The 17,907-nt window shown below is 40.8% G+C and overlaps 1 protein-coding gene across 1 annotated transcript in view; it reads left to right on the top strand.

The window, feature by feature from the left end:
* EYA4 (EYA transcriptional coactivator and phosphatase 4) overlaps positions 1 to 17,907 on the top strand; it is a 57,871-nt gene that overhangs the window by 17,030 nt on the left and 22,934 nt on the right. The window contains exons 7-8 of the mRNA XM_047102556.1: positions 4,632 to 4,765; positions 6,141 to 6,224. Of these exons, the coding sequence (XP_046958512.1) occupies positions 4,632 to 4,765; positions 6,141 to 6,224 (218 nt within the window). The remainder of the gene's footprint in view (positions 1 to 4,631; positions 4,766 to 6,140; positions 6,225 to 17,907) is intronic.

Raw genomic sequence — 17,907 nt, 5'->3', positions numbered from 1 at the left:
CTGATTAAAGAATAATTGTTCATCACACATAGCATTGGCCCAAGAAAAAGCCTACGGCAATTGGTAACAACTAATGTTATTTGGAAACTGCAAATAGCATTCAGTTATTGACTTTACCTTATTAGGCAGTTTGACAGTCTATTTAAAGAAACTACCATCTATAAAATTAAATATAATTAGTAATTTGTAATAGTATCATCCTTTACTCTGAGACCTTGGCAAACATTGCAATACATTAGCTAATTAAACTTTACAATTGCTTCAGAGAAGTAAAAGATATAGTAAGATCACTTCACTCTTTGAAAAGAAGCCAGTTTCTTAGGCAGAACTCGGTAGAATTTCCATAGCTTCGTGGCATTTCACACAAGGACAGGAAGGAAAGGAAAGTGCTCATTTATTTAATGGAAACTAACAAGAGGATTTAGATAGAAAGGACTGACCACATTTAACTTCTCTGACAATTCGCCTTTTCCCTACCTGCAGCAGTAAAGTTCCCTAGTGCAATTACCTGAGTGAAATTTGGCAGAGACACTGGAATTAACAGCTTTCTCTTAGAAAAAAAAAAAAAAAAGTGTCAACAAATGTTTAATGACCAGTGGAGCTCAAGTTCCTGGTTTTACCCTTTATCAGAAGAAAGGATAGCGCCTTCAAAAGATATAGAGGCTCGTACAGTTCTACCTGGGTGGTTATCTGTAGGAACCCAGATTCCACACACACACCCTGAAAGACCTCCAATTTTGCTATGAAGATCTTTCAAAGAATTCATTGGCCCTCACTCTCCCAGAAATTGTATAAAGTCTATCTATTCTTTTGATAGATAGATAAATTTGACCTCTTTAGAGGATCTGTTGCTGTTTGGTGGAGGAAGGTAGCCTAGTGGTTAAAGCAAGGATTCTGAAATTATACCGGCATTCCACATACCAGCTATTTCATCTTGATAAGTTAATTTAAAATCTCACAACCTTCCCGTTTCCCCATTGTTAAAAGAGAGTAATGAAGGACCCAATTCATTGGCTCAAAGTGAGATTTAAATCAGATATATATATTTCTGTATGTGTGTGTGTGTGTGTGTGTGTGTGTACACACACATATACACATATTTATACACACACCTGTATATACACACACATATGTATATATGTATACACACATATGTAAAGAATATATATATATATGTATATATACATATGGGGGGGGTGTGTAAAGAATGTTTCACAATAAAGAGCTCTGACAAATCAATAAGAAAAAAATGACCCAAGTTTTTAAATGGACAAAAGATTTAAACAGTTTCCTCATAAAAAAGAAGTTCCCAAATGGGGGGAAAAAAGTGTTTTTGCATCATTATTCATCAAGAAGATGCTAATTGAAACTACAGTGAGATACCAACATACCCTCACAATAGCTAATATAAAAAAGGCTAGCAATACCAAGTATTGGCAAGGATGTGGAATAACTGGGAATCTCACTGCTAGTCAGAGAGAATTTGTAGAACCACATTGGTAAAAAGGTGGTTGGTGTCTACTGAAGATGAATACCTGACTTCCCCCTGACCCAGCACTCCCACTTCTGAGCATATACCCTAGGGGAATGGGGGCTTATGTCCACAAGATGTGAACAAAAATGTTTCTAGCAGCTTTATTTGTAATTGCCTAAAACTTCAAATAGCCTAATGTTGATTAACAAATAACCAAAGCGCCGTATACATATATAATGAAGTTCTAGCCACATGAAGGAAAAAGGAAACAACCATTCCAGGTTGTAAAATGGAAGAATCGGGCAGCATAATGAGCAGTGAGTAGAGCCAAACACATATTTCAGTAAACTTTTTAAGGAAGAAGGCAGTCCGTGGCACATACCAAACGTTTCATGAATGTGGAGCTACTCGTCTTCGTTTTCTTAAAAGGATATGCCTGCACTCTCATCGAAACACTTCTGTCCATATTTTGTCCAAATTCTCAGAGCCCTTTTAAGGGCTCCTACTTTTATTGAAACCTGGACACTTCCTGTGACCAGTCTTTTCCTTTCTTCCTCCTCCTGCTCTTTAGCAGCTGGCTCCTCATTCATTTAATAGCTGACTGGTTCCTGCCAAACTCCTCCTTTATGGATCCAGTCAACAATCAGTCACCCATAACTGAGCACAATGGCTTTGGAATTTTGCAAGTTTTTTTTTTTTTTACCTTTCAGCTCTTGTATTTCTGTAAGAACAAAGCTGCTTCGTGATAGTTAACAGCTGAAAATTGGTCTGTAATGAGTAGAAAGACAAGTTTTTATAGGATGCGATCCAAAAATTGTTATAAGCTTACTTAATAAATGAGGCTTAATTTGAAGCAGTATTTTATCCAAACAAGAACATTTGACTTGCAGAGCATAGTAACCATAAGAAAATTCTGGCTAAAAAAGAAATAACTAAAAATAGAAAAAAAAATTGTGTGATATATATTTTTTTTAAGTTGGCATGTGTTTAAATACCTAAAGCCTCATTTAATACCTGTGCAAGTAAGCTCAAACACGATTTACTAGAGGTAGGGTGATATTCAACCAGAAACTAAAGAACTTTGTATTACACTGTCTATTCTCAACGGTCAATAGCAGAGACCCATGATATGAAATATGCTAACAGCGTTTTAAGAGCAAATATTATTTGAAACACGGACATGTTTGTTTGTTTTTTTTTGATGCTGTCCTGACATGCACAATGTTTTCCAAAGAAAATGTTATAACCATTAAAAATAATTAGAGGTTAGCTATGTAAAAATCACTATTTATTTGGAACATTTCAGAAAAAATACTACCTAAATATTCATCCAGTTTGTTCATATTTGGTTATTTCAATCAGAAAGTGGTTGGCTGTCTTCATAATTATTTTTTCTTTAATTTTATGATGAAGCATAATTGTCATAACTTCTTTATATTTAAAAATGTTATCATTTAAATTTATTGTAGCTTGCCATCAGACCATCCTAGAAATTTTTGCTTTATGCATATGATTTAAATCAAATTAAATATATATCATTTTCACCACCATAATTTACAAAGTAGCTATGATTGCCCATGCTTTAATATACAAGGAAACTGGGACTCAGAGATTGAGTGAAGTGCTCCAAGTCATAGAGTAAGTCTGACTCTTGTGACTTGTGAGGTTTTATGGCACCTCACTGTTGCCTCAGTCTATCTTAACCTCCTCCCGTAGATTTGCCACTGCTCAGTGCTCCTTCCTGATAAGACACCCTATCACCAACTTTAGACATGTCAGTCTTTGAGGTCCCTGTGGGACATGGAGAAGTCAGTTAGGTGCAGTCTGAAACCGCTGTAGGATGTGGCCTCACTGGACCTATAGATTTGTGTGTGGGTCATCACAGAGAGGGTGATTAACCTATGAAAGGGTTAGGTCGCCCAGATGGTGTGGAATGAGGAGGAGAGTGACCGAAGTTTGGAACTCTTAAATACCAACATATGAGGAATGGAAGGAGGAAAAGGAGTCCATGCCTCCTAAACAGAGAAGGACTGCTGATAGAGCTTCCAGAACTGGGAAGCTGCAAGGTATCAGCTGCCAAATAATGGCACTATGGAGGTGGTGTTTAAGAGGATCAAACACAGCACAGGAATCTAAGAAGATAAGGACCGAGTCTGTCTATTGCATTTGTTACTTGGGTGGTTCGCGGGGACTCTGAGTCAGAGTAGTTTTATCAGAATTTTGGTGAACTGATTATGACAAATCCAGTGTCAGGAAGTGGCAACAAATGTGCTGTCCGTTACTGTCACCATCGGCTACATGTGGCTGTTGAGCACTTGCGTGTGGCCAGTAAAGGCTGAGGTCTGCTGTAAGTGTAAAATACACACAGGAGTTCAGAGACTTGGTATGAAGAAGGGATTATGTAAAACATGTCATTGATAATTGTTTATATTGGTTACATGCTGAAATGATCCCATTGTGGTTATATTGGGTCAGTTAATGTGAACAAAATTAATTCTACATGTTTCTTTACATTTTTTACAGTGGCTTCTAGAAAATTTTAAATTATATATGTGGTTCTATTTGTGGCTCACATTCTATTGCTTTTGGACAGCACTGTTATGCACTATTCTTTTAAGGAGTACCACTTTAAAAAGAGAAGATAACAAGCAGATACCTTCTAGGTAGAAAGGCAAGGTCATGGGAAGGATTTTAAACTTGTCTGTGGCCCACAGAAAAGCAAGACATTGGAAGGAAGATAAGAGAGGGTTTAACTAATGGAGCATGATTCAGTTGGGAGTCAGATTTGCAGGTGGGGAGATGGGATTGATCCAGAAGAAGACATCTCCTCCTTTGAGCTCTGACATAAGGAGGTGAGAATAGATATAAATGTAGATAAATATGTGGGTAAGGGTAGAGACAGGGAAGGTGAGGACATACAGAATATAAAACACACTCATGTTTAATAGATCACATAGACTGAAACTACAGGGGATTTGCGTGACCTGGAACATTTTTAACAGAATCACGATTTTGTCTATTTGGGTTATAAATTTTCTTTGTCATGAGGAGCTTTCTCTGACGTATATGGATTTGTTAAGATAATTAATAACAAGGACTCATACATGATCTAAAAATGAAGTGCTGTTGTTGATGCAAATCCTGTTATTCCTAGGAGAGTTTGATACTGTGCAGAGCCCCTCCACACCTATCAAAGACCTCGATGAGAGAACTTGCAGGAGTTCTGGGTCAAAGTCCCGAGGAAGAGGCCGGAAAAATAATCCCTCCCCACCTCCTGACAGTGACCTAGAGGTATGCCACCTTACCCTCAAAGAGTGGAATATGATGTTTTATTTTACTGAGTGACATATTCTATACCTTATAGTTCCATAAGGTTTCAAACTTAAAAAAAAAAGGTATGTTATGAAATGAGTGGACCCCAAGTTTGAGATTTCATCCATTGTAATGGCAAAATTAAAAACACTAACAACTTAAAAAAGATAATACTTTACAAATTCTAGGCCTGAGATAATTACATCTTTTGATTCTAACTGGCCTAAATGGAAATTTAAAACATAAAGCCATTGTTTGTAGGATGATGTTCTGAGAGACACTCTATTTCGTAGTATTAAGGTAACAAAAGATGTGTATATGTGTCGATAAAATTTAAAAAGGTAAAATTAACCTGTATGGAAAGGAAAAGTCGTCTTCTGAAAATAGGAAAAGAACAATCATTTGATACATGTTAACATTTTTATATCTGTAAAAGTCTCCATGTGTCATCTTTTTCTGGTTGAGAGCTCTTTTGAGATATACCCATACTGAGCAGGTTGATTTTTATTATAAAACACCAGGAGAAATTATTCTTAACCATATTATGTTACTTCTTACCCAACCGCAACCTTCAGTTAAGAAAAAAACCTAAATTTCCAGATTTGGTAAAATAAAATAATAGTCATTGTGCCTCTTCAATCATTTCCTTCAGCTGAGTGACAATAGCACATTCCAGGCCTTCAGGAACCCAGCAGGTGATATAAATGAGTGAACTGGGCCAGGGAGCCAGCAGACTGTGGAGCTTAGGGAACATTGGCCCAGTCTAAGGGGACCTGCCCATCACTGCCATGTGAAATGTCAGTCAGCATTATCGTATCTTCCAGTTTCTCCGCTGCCGCTAGAGCCCTGAAGTTTGTGTGAAATCTCCTGAATTTGAAATGCTGATCAATAATTTGAAATCTTTCTAAACCCTGTGCACGCTAAACAACCCATCGGATGGCCTAATCTGACCCGAAGGTCTATACTTCGCAATTTCTGTTTAGGGATCGCTCACTGACTTTTTGAAATACTTTAAAAAAATTTAGTTCTTTGCATGAATTGAAAAGTCTCATGAATCCACGAGGTGAAAGATTAACTTTTGGGGCGTTCACTGCAAGTAAGTATTTGGAAACATTCATTCAAATTAGGACATCTGACTTTTAAGCTTATGATTACTTGTGTCACTCTCACCCCTCTGGTTTTATAGGGGGGGTGCGTGGCAAATTTGGAAAAAAAAATTAATGGAGTAGCACAGCTTTTTCTGAAATGGTATTGAGATTATATCCAACAACAACAAAGTCAGATGTGTTCAATTTGTAGAGATTTCTGTTTCCTTAGAATTTGATGATCGTTTGATATTTATTTTTTTCTTCAGCGTGTATTTGTCTGGGACTTGGACGAAACCATCATCGTTTTCCACTCACTGCTCACAGGGTCTTATGCTCAGAAGTATGGCAAGGTAAGGGATCAAGAAATTTTACCCCAAGACACTCAGTTAGAATTTTATCTTGTTCAAAAATCTAGCACAACTTAAATACGTTTAAGTTTTTGTTTCAGGCTGTCAAATCTGCTCTTAATTGATTTCCAGTGGCTCATTGTTCTTTGATGAGAACTGGAGAATTTTACAAAAGTAATTCGAAATTGAATTTGTTTTCTTTCTTCAAGATGCCTTTGGGTTTTCTACATCAAGAGCAAGCTCATTACTCTGACATAATCATCTTAGAAAAATTATTTTGTAAATTAAAATGGGCTTTCAATATTATAAAATCATATCTTACTCTCTAATAAGGAAACTTTCAGAACTAAATGTTGCTATAGAATGCCAGTTGAAGTAAGGAAGTAATCTCTTGTCTGAGAGATCCTTTGGATTTAGGAACACCAGTATTTTTTGTAACTTTGAATAAGCATATGAACAGCAAATCACATCCCCCCCCCCCCACACATACACACATTCAGAGACAGATTCCCCTTCCTTCTTTCCTGCCATGCTTTTCACGGTTGGTTGGCTAGCTTCTTAGGACCGCGTTGCTGTTCGCTGTGTAGGTGCCGTGACAAAGATCAGTGTACCTCCAGGGTGCTTGTCAGATGGAAACACAATGGTTCAGGCCATTGCTAGGTGAATCTCTGACTCTATGGGATTCATATTCTGACCAGAGTCAATTACCATATTCAAAGTTATCTAACTTTGGTTCTTTTAACATATTCTACTTACAGAAATGCCTTCCCTGTGCCTTTATAGTGTTACATTATTTCTTAGGGTCTCACGTCAGCCCAACACACAATTTTTAGCAAGTTTGTTAAGCCTTGCTAGTAATGATGAAATTGCGCTCAAGTGTTTCCTACTTGAAATATACAACTACCGCACTCTTGATGAAGCTACGTTGTATGTGACTTTTAGTGTAGGTAATATATGTGACCAAACAGCTACGTAAGGGAACAGTTTTGCTTACCAGCCATATAGAAAAAGAGGTCTTAGCCCCTTTATGACAGTCATCCTCATTAAAAACAGTGGTCTCCAGAGCAGAATGTATGCATATATGCGAGATATACACAAGATGCTTCATTGAAATAAGGAAAGAAAATAGTGTGTATGCACACACACACACGCACACACACTTTTGTCTTGCAATTTGTGTTGTTATATGTTTCATAATGCACATACTTTGTAAATACATGCATATTATTATCAATTAAAGAATATGTATATAATATATGAGTAAATTAGCTGTATATAAATTGGGGGTGCACACTCAAAATTCTATTACTGGTAGAGTATACAGTCTAAATAAAGTTTCCAGATAATAATCTAAAGCATTTCTTCTGGAATAGTTTTGGCTTCTGAGGAATACATGGTAAATCCTGCTGAACTGATTGCAATATTTTTATATGGCCAAGTTTCATGTTACATCAATGTTTAAAATAATCTAACTTGAACATACGAATCCAAATAAAGTTCCCTTCAAAATAGTCACCATTAGAGGCTTTACCCAGATATCCATGTTGCTCCCATTGTGTCAGATCAGTGGTGGAACTCATCTTTTGGAATGACCTTGAGATTTTTAAAGTGTTTTCCCAGTTCAAATCTTCATCCTTTTTGTGGTGGTTTTGACCTTTAAAATACTAGTAAGATCATTTGAACTCCAGGTGATAAATAAGCAGCCTGGTCAAAATGTGACTCTCTCTCTCTCTCTCTCTCTCTCTCTCTCTCTCTCTATATATATATATATATATATATATATATAGTTTTTTTTTCTTTTTCTCAAAAATATCATAAAGTGGCACCCATCCCAGAACTGAATATGGACTTCCCTTTGGGATAAGAAGGGGCACCGGTAATGAGGCAGAGACGGGTGGAGAGCCACAAAAAAAAAATCTAATAACGAGCTGCCTTTCAGACTGGTTCTGAGAGCAGTTTTAACAGCAAAATGCCCATGCTTCCCTCAGCACTGGTGCATCGTTGAAATAACCGTGTCGCTTCCCTGGACGCCCACCCGGACATGCAGGGCTCACTTCACGCACAAGCTTCGTTATCCTAAAATACTGTCAAAAAGCTTTGTTGGAATACAGAATAGAGACATTTTCTTTTCCTTTCCTTTCTTTTTTTTTTTTTTAATTTTCAAGTTACTTAACATACAGTTTAGTCTTGACTTCAGGAGTAGAACCCAGTGATTCGTCATGTACATATAACACCCAGTGCTCATTCCAACAAATGCCCTCTTTAATACCCGTCACCCGTGTTCCCCATCCCCATCAACTCTCAGTTTGTTCTCTGTATTTAGGGCTTCTTATGGTTTGCCTCCCTCTCTGTTTTAAATAGCAGAGCTCACAGAAGGTGCGGGGCAAAGTGAGGGGAGGAGGGCAACTAATGTTATTTAGTGCCCCCAGTGTGCCAGGCATTAAGTGTCACAACAGTTGCAAGAGAGAGGTGGTTCTCCCCGTCTCTAGAGGAGGAAGCATATTCAGGGAATAAAATATGTGCAAAGTCACACAGCCAGTCAGTGGCAGAGATGACCCAGGACTATTTGACTCTATAGCCCATCTCGTTTCTGCTACAGCACATCACACAGAATACACAATCCATCTGCCATGAATGCAATATGTGACATATACTAAAAAGAGTGAGGACAATTAGTGAGGTACTGTGTAGGTAGTTACGTGAGTTCTCCTCAAGCTGAAATAATTTGAGTTATCTTCCCTCAGATGATTGGGATACTTTTTCATCCATGAGTAAAACCTAAGCGGGGCGCCTTGGGGGGCTCAGTCGGTTAAGTGCCTGACTTCGGCTCAGGTCATGAACTTGTCGTTGGTAGGTTTGAGCCCCGCATTGGGCTCCGTGCTGACGGTTCAGAGCCTGGAGCCTGCTTCACATTCTGTGTCTCCCTCTCTCTCTGCCCCTCCCCTGCTCTCGCTCTCTCTCTCTCCCTCTCTCTCAAAAATACATAAACATTAAAAAAATTAATTTTTTAAAAATGAAGCAAAACCTAAGAAACATTCAGTGAAATGGATTGTGGCAGACAGATATCAGTACCTCCTGGCAGCACAGAATGGGAAAAGAATCAGGGGCACTATTGAAAGTTTAGGGAAGATAACCTTCCATCTGTAAAATACCTACCGTGTGGTAGATGGAGCCTGTATTTGGCATTTCACAAGCAGTAGGGATAATGGTTAAGGACCAGAACCTTCGAGTTAAATAAACTTGACTTTGAAAACCCAGTGCTGATGCTTGTAGCTCTCTGATCTCAGGCAAATTACTTAATCCCTCAGCCTCAATTTCTGTAAAATGGGAAAAGTACTGCCTGTCGTGAATAAGAATTAAAGAGAAAACATGTTTAAAGGACTTAGCAGAACAGTTGGCATGAATTAACACTCAAAAAAATTGTGATTGATCGCTTTCGCAATTGTTATCCCACTTAATTCTCTGGAAGGCTCTACTGGAACTTCTTGTGATCCAGGTTGGATGGATGCAGAAACCCAGGGCTATGAGGGGTCGGGAAACTTGACCGAGGGCACGAAATGATAAATGCTGTTGCATCTACTGGAAACCTGTTCCGTCTTATAGCTAAGTCCTTGCATTTTTACACTCTTCTCACAGGAGGGGAGCCTGTTGGAACTGACCGTGTCGAATAATGTTTTACTCAGGACAATTTAAGGAAATTAAAAGAAAAATTTGTTTAAGGCTCTATTTTTTCTCATCAAAATGAGAGCACCCTTCCTGAATTTCATGCAAAACAACTTAGATGACCCTATTTATTGAATTATTATTTATATTTTTCTAAAAGGCATTTGATCGTTGACATTTTTCTTAACATCAGAGGAAATTGGCATGGTCTGTTGGCCAGGAAGACAATAATATCTTGGCATATCGAGAAATAGCTAAATAAGGGATATTAGGTCAGACCCATCTTTTGAAGCTGGAGACCACACACAGCTCAGGGGTCATTCAGAGGGGACCAAGAGGGCTTTGGGGAGCTTCAACCTCACCACACACCACAAGTGGAAATGGGGACACGAGGGACTGTATTCATCTAACAAATATTTACTTACCACAAGGAAGACCCCCATCCTGCTCTCAGGGAGCTTAACAAGCAAACAAAATCATTGCAGACAGTGATAACTGCTGTGAAGACAATGAACCTGGGTCATGTAGAGAGTGGCGTGGGGGAGGAGGGGCTGACCCTGGAGGTGATGATGCTGAGACCTGAATTCCAAGAAGGAGCTAGTTTTGCAGATGTCGGGGGAAGGGGAGAGCAGGGAGGAGCATTCCAAGCAGAGGGCACAGGAGGGCCCTGCCACAGGAAGAGTCTTCCACTGTTCCAGGAATATGAACAAGTGTGGCTGGAAGGTTGTAAACCGGGAAGGGACTGACCCAGGGTAAGAACAGAGTGGTGAGCAGGGGGCCGTGTCATCTCCCGCAAGGCACTGGGGATTTATTCTAGGTGCAGTGTGTTGGAGGGTTTTGGGCTGAGTGGGCACATGATGGTTTAGAACTGGCTGCTGTGTGGAGAGCAGGCTTCTGAGCAGTAAGTAAGAAGTGGTAGGGGCTTAGACTGGAACAGTGTTTCTGGAACGTGTGTGTGAGTCACCATAAACCCACAGGACTTGTTAAGCACAGATGGCTGCGTCCCACGCCCAGAATTTCTGATTCTGTAGGTCTGGGGGGCGGGGGGCGGCCCAAGATTTTGCATTTGGAATAAACATCCACTGAAGCTGATGAACCATGCTTTAAGAACCACTAGAATAGAGTATTTCCCCAACTTTTTTCTTGCAAAAATGAGATCTGAAACATGTTAATTGATAGTCTTTGTGGATAGGCTGATGGCCAAAAAGATGTAGGGAATACCTGCATTTGATGGTCACATCATCGTGTTAGAGGTCTTGAGGTGTTCTACAGTTGAGAATCCTTTGTAACCGGGTTTAATTCCTCAGTGCCCCAGTGTCTTCAGTAATGACCTTGAGGACCGAGGACTGAAGTGAGGTCACACTGGTGATTCGTTGACAATTCAGAAGGACTTTTCACTGCTAATAGCAAAAGTGAACAGGGCCATTATTTCCGCAGAGCAAAAAACAACCCTGCTACTACCTAACGGTTGTCTAAGCTTGAAATTGTCAATGTCTTCGGTCCTTTTCATTTGTTACGTGAATCTCGTTTCCGCAGCACACGTTTTTAGAGTGTAACATTTCTGTAGGACAGTAATTTTTCAGTTCTTCTAGCCTGAGAATCCTTTGTGCACAAACTATGTCACACCGAGCATCTTTCTATCAATACAAAGGCAGACCTGCTCTAGGTAAAATGTGGATGTTGAGGGGCTGGAGAAACTGCACTTTTCTCATGTAGCCGATCCTTTCCCACTATTCTCAGTCACCCCAGAATGGTTTCCAGGGTCCTGGGTGCTGTAAGGCAGTAATCCAGCTGAAGGAGCATCCGGCTGGAAGTTAGAAGGAAATCCTGTTCTGGACGTGCCTTAGGAAGTCATTTCACCTGTGAGCCTGTTCCATCTGAAAACGGTTATAATCCGTTTCCTTCCTGGGGTTACCGGATGGATTAAATGAGATAATGTACATGTATAAAAGTAACACTCGGCTCTGAAAGCTGTCATCCACATCCTAGGCCAGAGGAACTTAAACAAAAATACACACCGTTTCCCCCAACTGAGAAATGACTAAGGGCAGTTATTTCTGGACCCACAGAGGTCAGTGTTTGTATGAAGCGGTGTTATAGTGGCCTCAAAAATACCGAGCTGGGAGCTGGAAACGTAAGTGCCAGAGATAGGAAATCATGTCCTGACATAACCACACCTACCTACCTACCTACTTACCTCTCTTTCTGTCACCCATAAAAAATAAGTACCATTTTTGAATTCTTGGTATGTGCCTGACATTTTGCTCCGTGTCCCTGTTAAATGCATTATCTCCTTCACTTTCATCATCACCCTGTGTGGTTAGTACTGTGTCACATAGCCCGTAAGTGGCACGGCCAGTCAGAACCCACATCTCTCTGACACATTCTTAATTTCTGCATTCTTTTGGTCTCATGTTTTTTCCCCCCCACCACCTATAAAAATAAAATGCATGTTAACCTAATAATTTAGGAATGCCCTTTTACTCATAAATTGCCCTGTGTAACTAACTTTTGCATATGAATAAAAAAAACCTTCTGGAAAATCCTAGTTCCACGTATAAGTAAATAATATTGTGAATTTTCCAAGGATCTTCCTTAAAACTGCCATCACTTTTTGACTGTGTTCAGTTGTCAGCCACTCTCTTCCCAAGCAGAACAGTTCCTTCGTATTTACCTCGATGGCGGGTGAGATATATGGGTGTTTCAGTTCTGCTACTGATGAAGCTGATGATGGGCTTTACAGCAGAGCACCTGTTGGCCTGTATAGTTTTTGCCAGAAACTCCAGATAGGAGTTTGTAAATTTGGCAGGACATGGACAGGGAATCATCTCATCCATCATCTGTTAGAGTTTGTGAAGATTGTTCCTATTCTCTATTTGCATATATTATGTTACTTGATCAACTGTAGTAATCCCTCTTCTTTGGAGGAGGGGTGCAGGGAGTGATGTAGGGATTTGATTCACTTTGGAGCATTAATGTGGCACACTCTATGAAGCCATGATTCTCTAGAGTTATTCCATAGAATGGAGGAGGATGCAGAGGAAGTAGCCCAAGTCAGGGAAAAGACTGGAAGAAAAGTGAACAGTTGCCTTGTATTGTAAAATTGAAATTCAGGCTTCCCGAACTACTTGCGCATTGTAGGCAACATTTTATATAAGAGCAGCACTGGGGAAATAATATGACCATCAATACAAATCAGTTGGTTATTTTTATATTAAACTGTGTACACACACTTACATAGAAAGATTTCTGAAATGGCACCAGCTAAATTTTAGGAGAGTCACGAAGATAAATATTGACTTATGTGCATGCCAACTAAGGACAAGCAACATGCTTTAAAGAAAGTGATTAGAATTAAGTGTTGGCGCCATGGATTGGAGGCCACCCTAAGGGCAGTGTTAACCCCAGTGTAGGTTACCCTCTGTCTTGTGATAATGGTTAGCGCATTCTGGCTTTGGAGGGAGAATGAACCTGACTTTGAATTCTAGCTCTCCCTCCCACTATGATGTGATTTTGGTAGCTTATTTAAGCTTCGGAAGCCTCGGTGACCTTCCATATAAAAAAAGGGAGAATAGTAAAATTAATAATGTGATTAGGAAGGATTAGTGAGTTGATGCATTAAAAGTCACCACATTGCCTACCACAGGATAAACTTCAGTCTACAGTGTAACCTACTTCATCTGGTTTCAAGGAAATCTGTATGTTGGGAAGCTATTTGGGGAAAACTGAATGTTTTCTAAAGAAATTTGCATATGGGCACCTGGGCAACTTGTTCGGTTAAGCGCCCAACTTCAGTTCAGGTCATGATCTCACGGCTTGTGAGTTCAAGCCCCGTGTAGGGGCTCTGTGCTGATAGCTTGGAGCCTGGAGCCTGCTTCAGATTCTGTGTCTCCCTCTCTCTGTCTCTCTCTGCCCCTCTCCTGCTTGTGCTCTTTCTCACTCTCTCTCTCTCAAAAATAAATAAACATTAAAAAAAAAATTTGCATATATTTATATCCGTTGTTTTATCTCATAATGTGAGATACTCGGCTTGTTGTAGGAAAGTGGAGGCACATACGAAGAGAGTGAGTACAGAATTTGTAAGCCTCAAAAATTCGATAGTGTGTTACATGGTTGCTCACAGTGCGTGTATTTGGGTGTACATATGTGTACGTGAATAGTGTGTACATAATTATGGTACATGTGTATGTATATAAGTAACACCAAGTCAGAGACCATGACATTTCTCAGACTCTGTCATAGGGAGTTTGAGAGACAGTTCTGCCTACTAACTCCTCTTGTAGAGCTCTACGTTATATGTTGAGTATATGTTCCCTTCAGAGAATTTTTTTTTTCTGTTGGATTCAGTGGCTCTAGGTGATACCATAAGTAGCCAAACACTGCACTCACCTTTATTGAGGACCAGCCTTACCAAGTTATTGCTGGGAGTACATGAGAAAAGGGAAAGATCTTGAAGGAACACCACATTTACTCACTTGAAACTAATATACCAGAAAGATGAGTGGTAATCAGTTTCTTAAAAACAGAATCTTCTAGAGGAGCCTTCTATAACCTCCCTTGAAAGTTTAGTCCCTGTTTATGATCTCAGTTTATAATCTCGTTCAGTCTCACATCTTGAGGAGGGGGAGAGGACAGATTAGATTATTAACATCCCTTAAATTTCCTTAAATCGGCAACTGTCCATTTTCTAGGTTCACATCTCGCCTCTCTTCTCTACAACCTTCCTCTCATGTACCACTCACCTTTCCCCGCCGAGTCTAGAAGCCGCCCCTATTGGGTGTGTTCGCTGTCGTCTCTCCCCTCCTCTCTGCTGTCAGTCCTGAGCTTCCCAGCTCACCCTCCCATGGCCATTCTCACCAACTTGATTACTTCCTTCCCACCCGGTTGCTATGCTATGTACTACAAAAGTAATGCTATACTGTTTTTGTGTCTACAAGTACTTATGGCATATGATTGGCTACAAGGGCCAAAAATAATAAAAATTAAACAAATCCCATTGATCCAGAGTCTCCACAATAGCAATAGTATAGCATAGCAGCTGTAAGCGTCGCATGTTACTACTGCTGTAATCCCCCTTGAAGTGTATGTATTCTGTCCTTAGTTTAACAGATTTGGGTGAGCTGTACTCAATCGGATTCTCTTCTAATTGCAACAGAGTTGGTAGTGGTAGATAAACGGCGTGATGCCTCCATCGTGGCTTCTGATTGCTTACTATTGACTACTGTTCAATTACAGATATGTTGCTTACATCAAACCCTTGGATTTTGGACAAATCCTCTTAATCAGAGCAAAAGAATAGCTAGTTTTTCCCTTTTACCAGCTCCTTAGCAGGGATCTGGCCACGTGGCTAAGAGTCACAATGGGCCATTTGGTCCCTAAAGTTAAGTCCACAGGTAATCTTTATGGAAGTGAACTGGAGCAATGTACTCTTACTCATAACTTAGGGAAGCCCAGTTCCCAGAAAATGAAACTGAACCGGCATTCTACTCAGTGATCAGACTGACTCAGGTCTTAGGGTCCTTTGGAGGCAACCCAGAGACTTAACTCTTGGGAAACCAGACGATCATACCAGCTGTGGTCTTCCTACTGTCCCAGATCTTCATGGGCGTTCTTAGATCCGTGCTTCTTAAATATTAATATGCGTATGAGTCACTTGGCGATCTTTTCAAACTACAAATTCTGCCTCCATACGTTTGAGCAGCAAGGTGCTAATCTGTTGATTTTGTCTTACTTGTACATCGGAATCACCGGAGAGCTTTGAAATTACTGATGCATAAGATCTCACCTCTGAAAAGAGGATTTCATTGGTGTGTGAGGTATGATGTGGGCAGTGGGAGTTTTAAACAGGTGTTTCTCATGTGTGGTCAAGTTTGAGAGCCTCTGGGTTTAGACATCATCATCCCGGCAGCCCAAGATGTCCCTGGAACCCCACTTTTGCGTGAAGCCTTGCTATTCTTACCCTTCTTTTTCTGCATCAGACTCACGTTGCAAAAAACCCCACCCAAGTCTCTACTTGTGTCTCATCAGCTGCATGTGACCACAGATCTCAAGTAGACCCAACTCTCTTGGGTTCATTAACTCTTCTGGCTGGCTGTTTCAAACCTTTTCTCTCCTCAGACCTTCAAAGCTGCCCCTCCCCTCAATTCTACACAAAACCCCCCTCCCTGGGTGGGGGGGAAAAAACAAAATGAAATATTGAAAAAAATTGCTTCACCTTCACACCATAGGCATATTCTCTGCCTTCTCCACTCATGTCCTGGATACAGACCTCGTACTTACCCAATAAATCCACTCCGGAAACAGTTTCTTTGGTGCCTGAGTCCCCAGTGCCCCACTCTTCTGGATTATTCTCTTTGTCATATTTCATGCTGTAATAGTACCATCACCAGAAGAGCCTCTGGAGCCCATTTTCCAGTTGCCGCCTTCTTTCCCGGCTTGTCCCTTCAGGTCTGAGAAATAACCTTGCCAGATTCCTGGTTTATCGTGCTGGGGCTTCTCACCTGTGTCTGAAACCAGTTGAGCACTTCCTCTTTTTTTTTTTTTAAGTTTATTTCTTTATTTATTTTGATGGGGGGCGGGGAGGAGGGGCAGAGAGAGGGAGAGAGGGGATCCCAAGCACGCCCCACACTGTTAGCACAGAGGCTGACAGGGGGCTCGAACTCATGAACTGCGAGATGATGACCTGAGCCAAAGTCAGAAGTCAGGCGCTTAACTAACCGAGCCACCACCCACCCCAAGCACTCCCTCTTTCTTCAAATGTTTGCTCCACTTCACTTTCCTGACCTGTGTTCCTCTGCCGCACACGGCTCCGCACACGGACTTACTCTCACCTCCGCACCTGCTCTCTTCCTCTTCTCTGCATGGCTGCTTTCATCACCCTCTTCAGGTTGTTACCCTCAACTGTTACCTCCTGAGAAAGGCCTTCCCTGAACCTCATTTTAATGAGCCATCACTACCCATCCCCAGAGCCTTCTGCATCAGCTGACCCTGATTATTTTTTTTAACCACCCGACATGCTGTATATTTATTTGGATTTTGTCTGTTAGGTAGCTCATCCACAAATAATATTAATCCCACAAGGGCCGAAACTTTGCTTAGTCGATTCTCTGCTCTCTGCCCAGAATGTGAACGTAGTAGACACTCAGTGAATATGTGTTAGCGAAATGGATGTTCCTGAGACCATTCTCCCGTTCCCCTTGAGAACTCTTTTTTTTTTTTTTTAATGTTTATTTATTTTTGAGAGAGATAGACACGGCGCCAGCAGGGAGGGGCAGAGAGAGAGGAAGACACAGAATCTGAAGCAGTCTCCCGGCTCTGAGCCGTCAGCACAGAGCCCGACGCGGGGCTTGAACTCACAAGGCATGAGATCATGACCTGAGCCGAAATCGGCGCTCAACCGACTGAGCCACCTCCCCATCTCCCCTGCCGCCAGGAGAACCCTTCAGCCCACCACCTGTCTGTCATGGAGAAACATCTCAATCGAAAAATATTCCTTCTGCTTCATGACTGAGTTTCATTTCATCCCTTGTCACTGATTAGAAGAGTTCATGCGTCCTCACGAACCCACAAGTTGTCCCTACCTTAGTTCATAGCACTAGTGTTCTTCCTTCTTCTGCGGTGAATTTGCACATATCCTCTGTCTCTGTGCCCACAAGTCTACAAATGTGCATCCTGTCCCAAAGGAGTAACTGTTCCAAGAGCTTTGGTTCTTTAAAAAAAAAAAAAAAAAAAAACTCCCTGTTTCTTTAAAAATACATAATTGCTGCCTCTCCTGAGATATTTTTACATTGTGTCCCTAGAGGAGGGATTCCAGCTGATGGCCCAGTGCAGGGCAGAGGCCCCGAGACAGACAGTCTGGCTCCAATTTATGCTCTGTGCTAACATGGCTAATAGGCATTAGTATTTTGATACAGAGAAGTGCCGTACTTGATCCTGACTTGGTTAAATACTGGTAACATCTGGCTTAGAATCACACATTTAAGGGCCAAGAGTTATTCGTTTTCTTCATCCTCCCTCCCTCCCT

This window comes from Lynx rufus, unplaced genomic scaffold (assembly GCF_022079265.1).
Source record: "Lynx rufus isolate CCGP_SWC_20201006 ecotype Redwood Valley unplaced genomic scaffold, mLynRuf1.p SCAF_6, whole genome shotgun sequence".
Lineage (NCBI taxonomy): Eukaryota > Metazoa > Chordata > Mammalia > Carnivora > Felidae > Lynx > Lynx rufus.
Note: the sequence above shows the minus strand (reverse complement) of the source record. Positions and strands in the feature narration are given on the sequence as shown.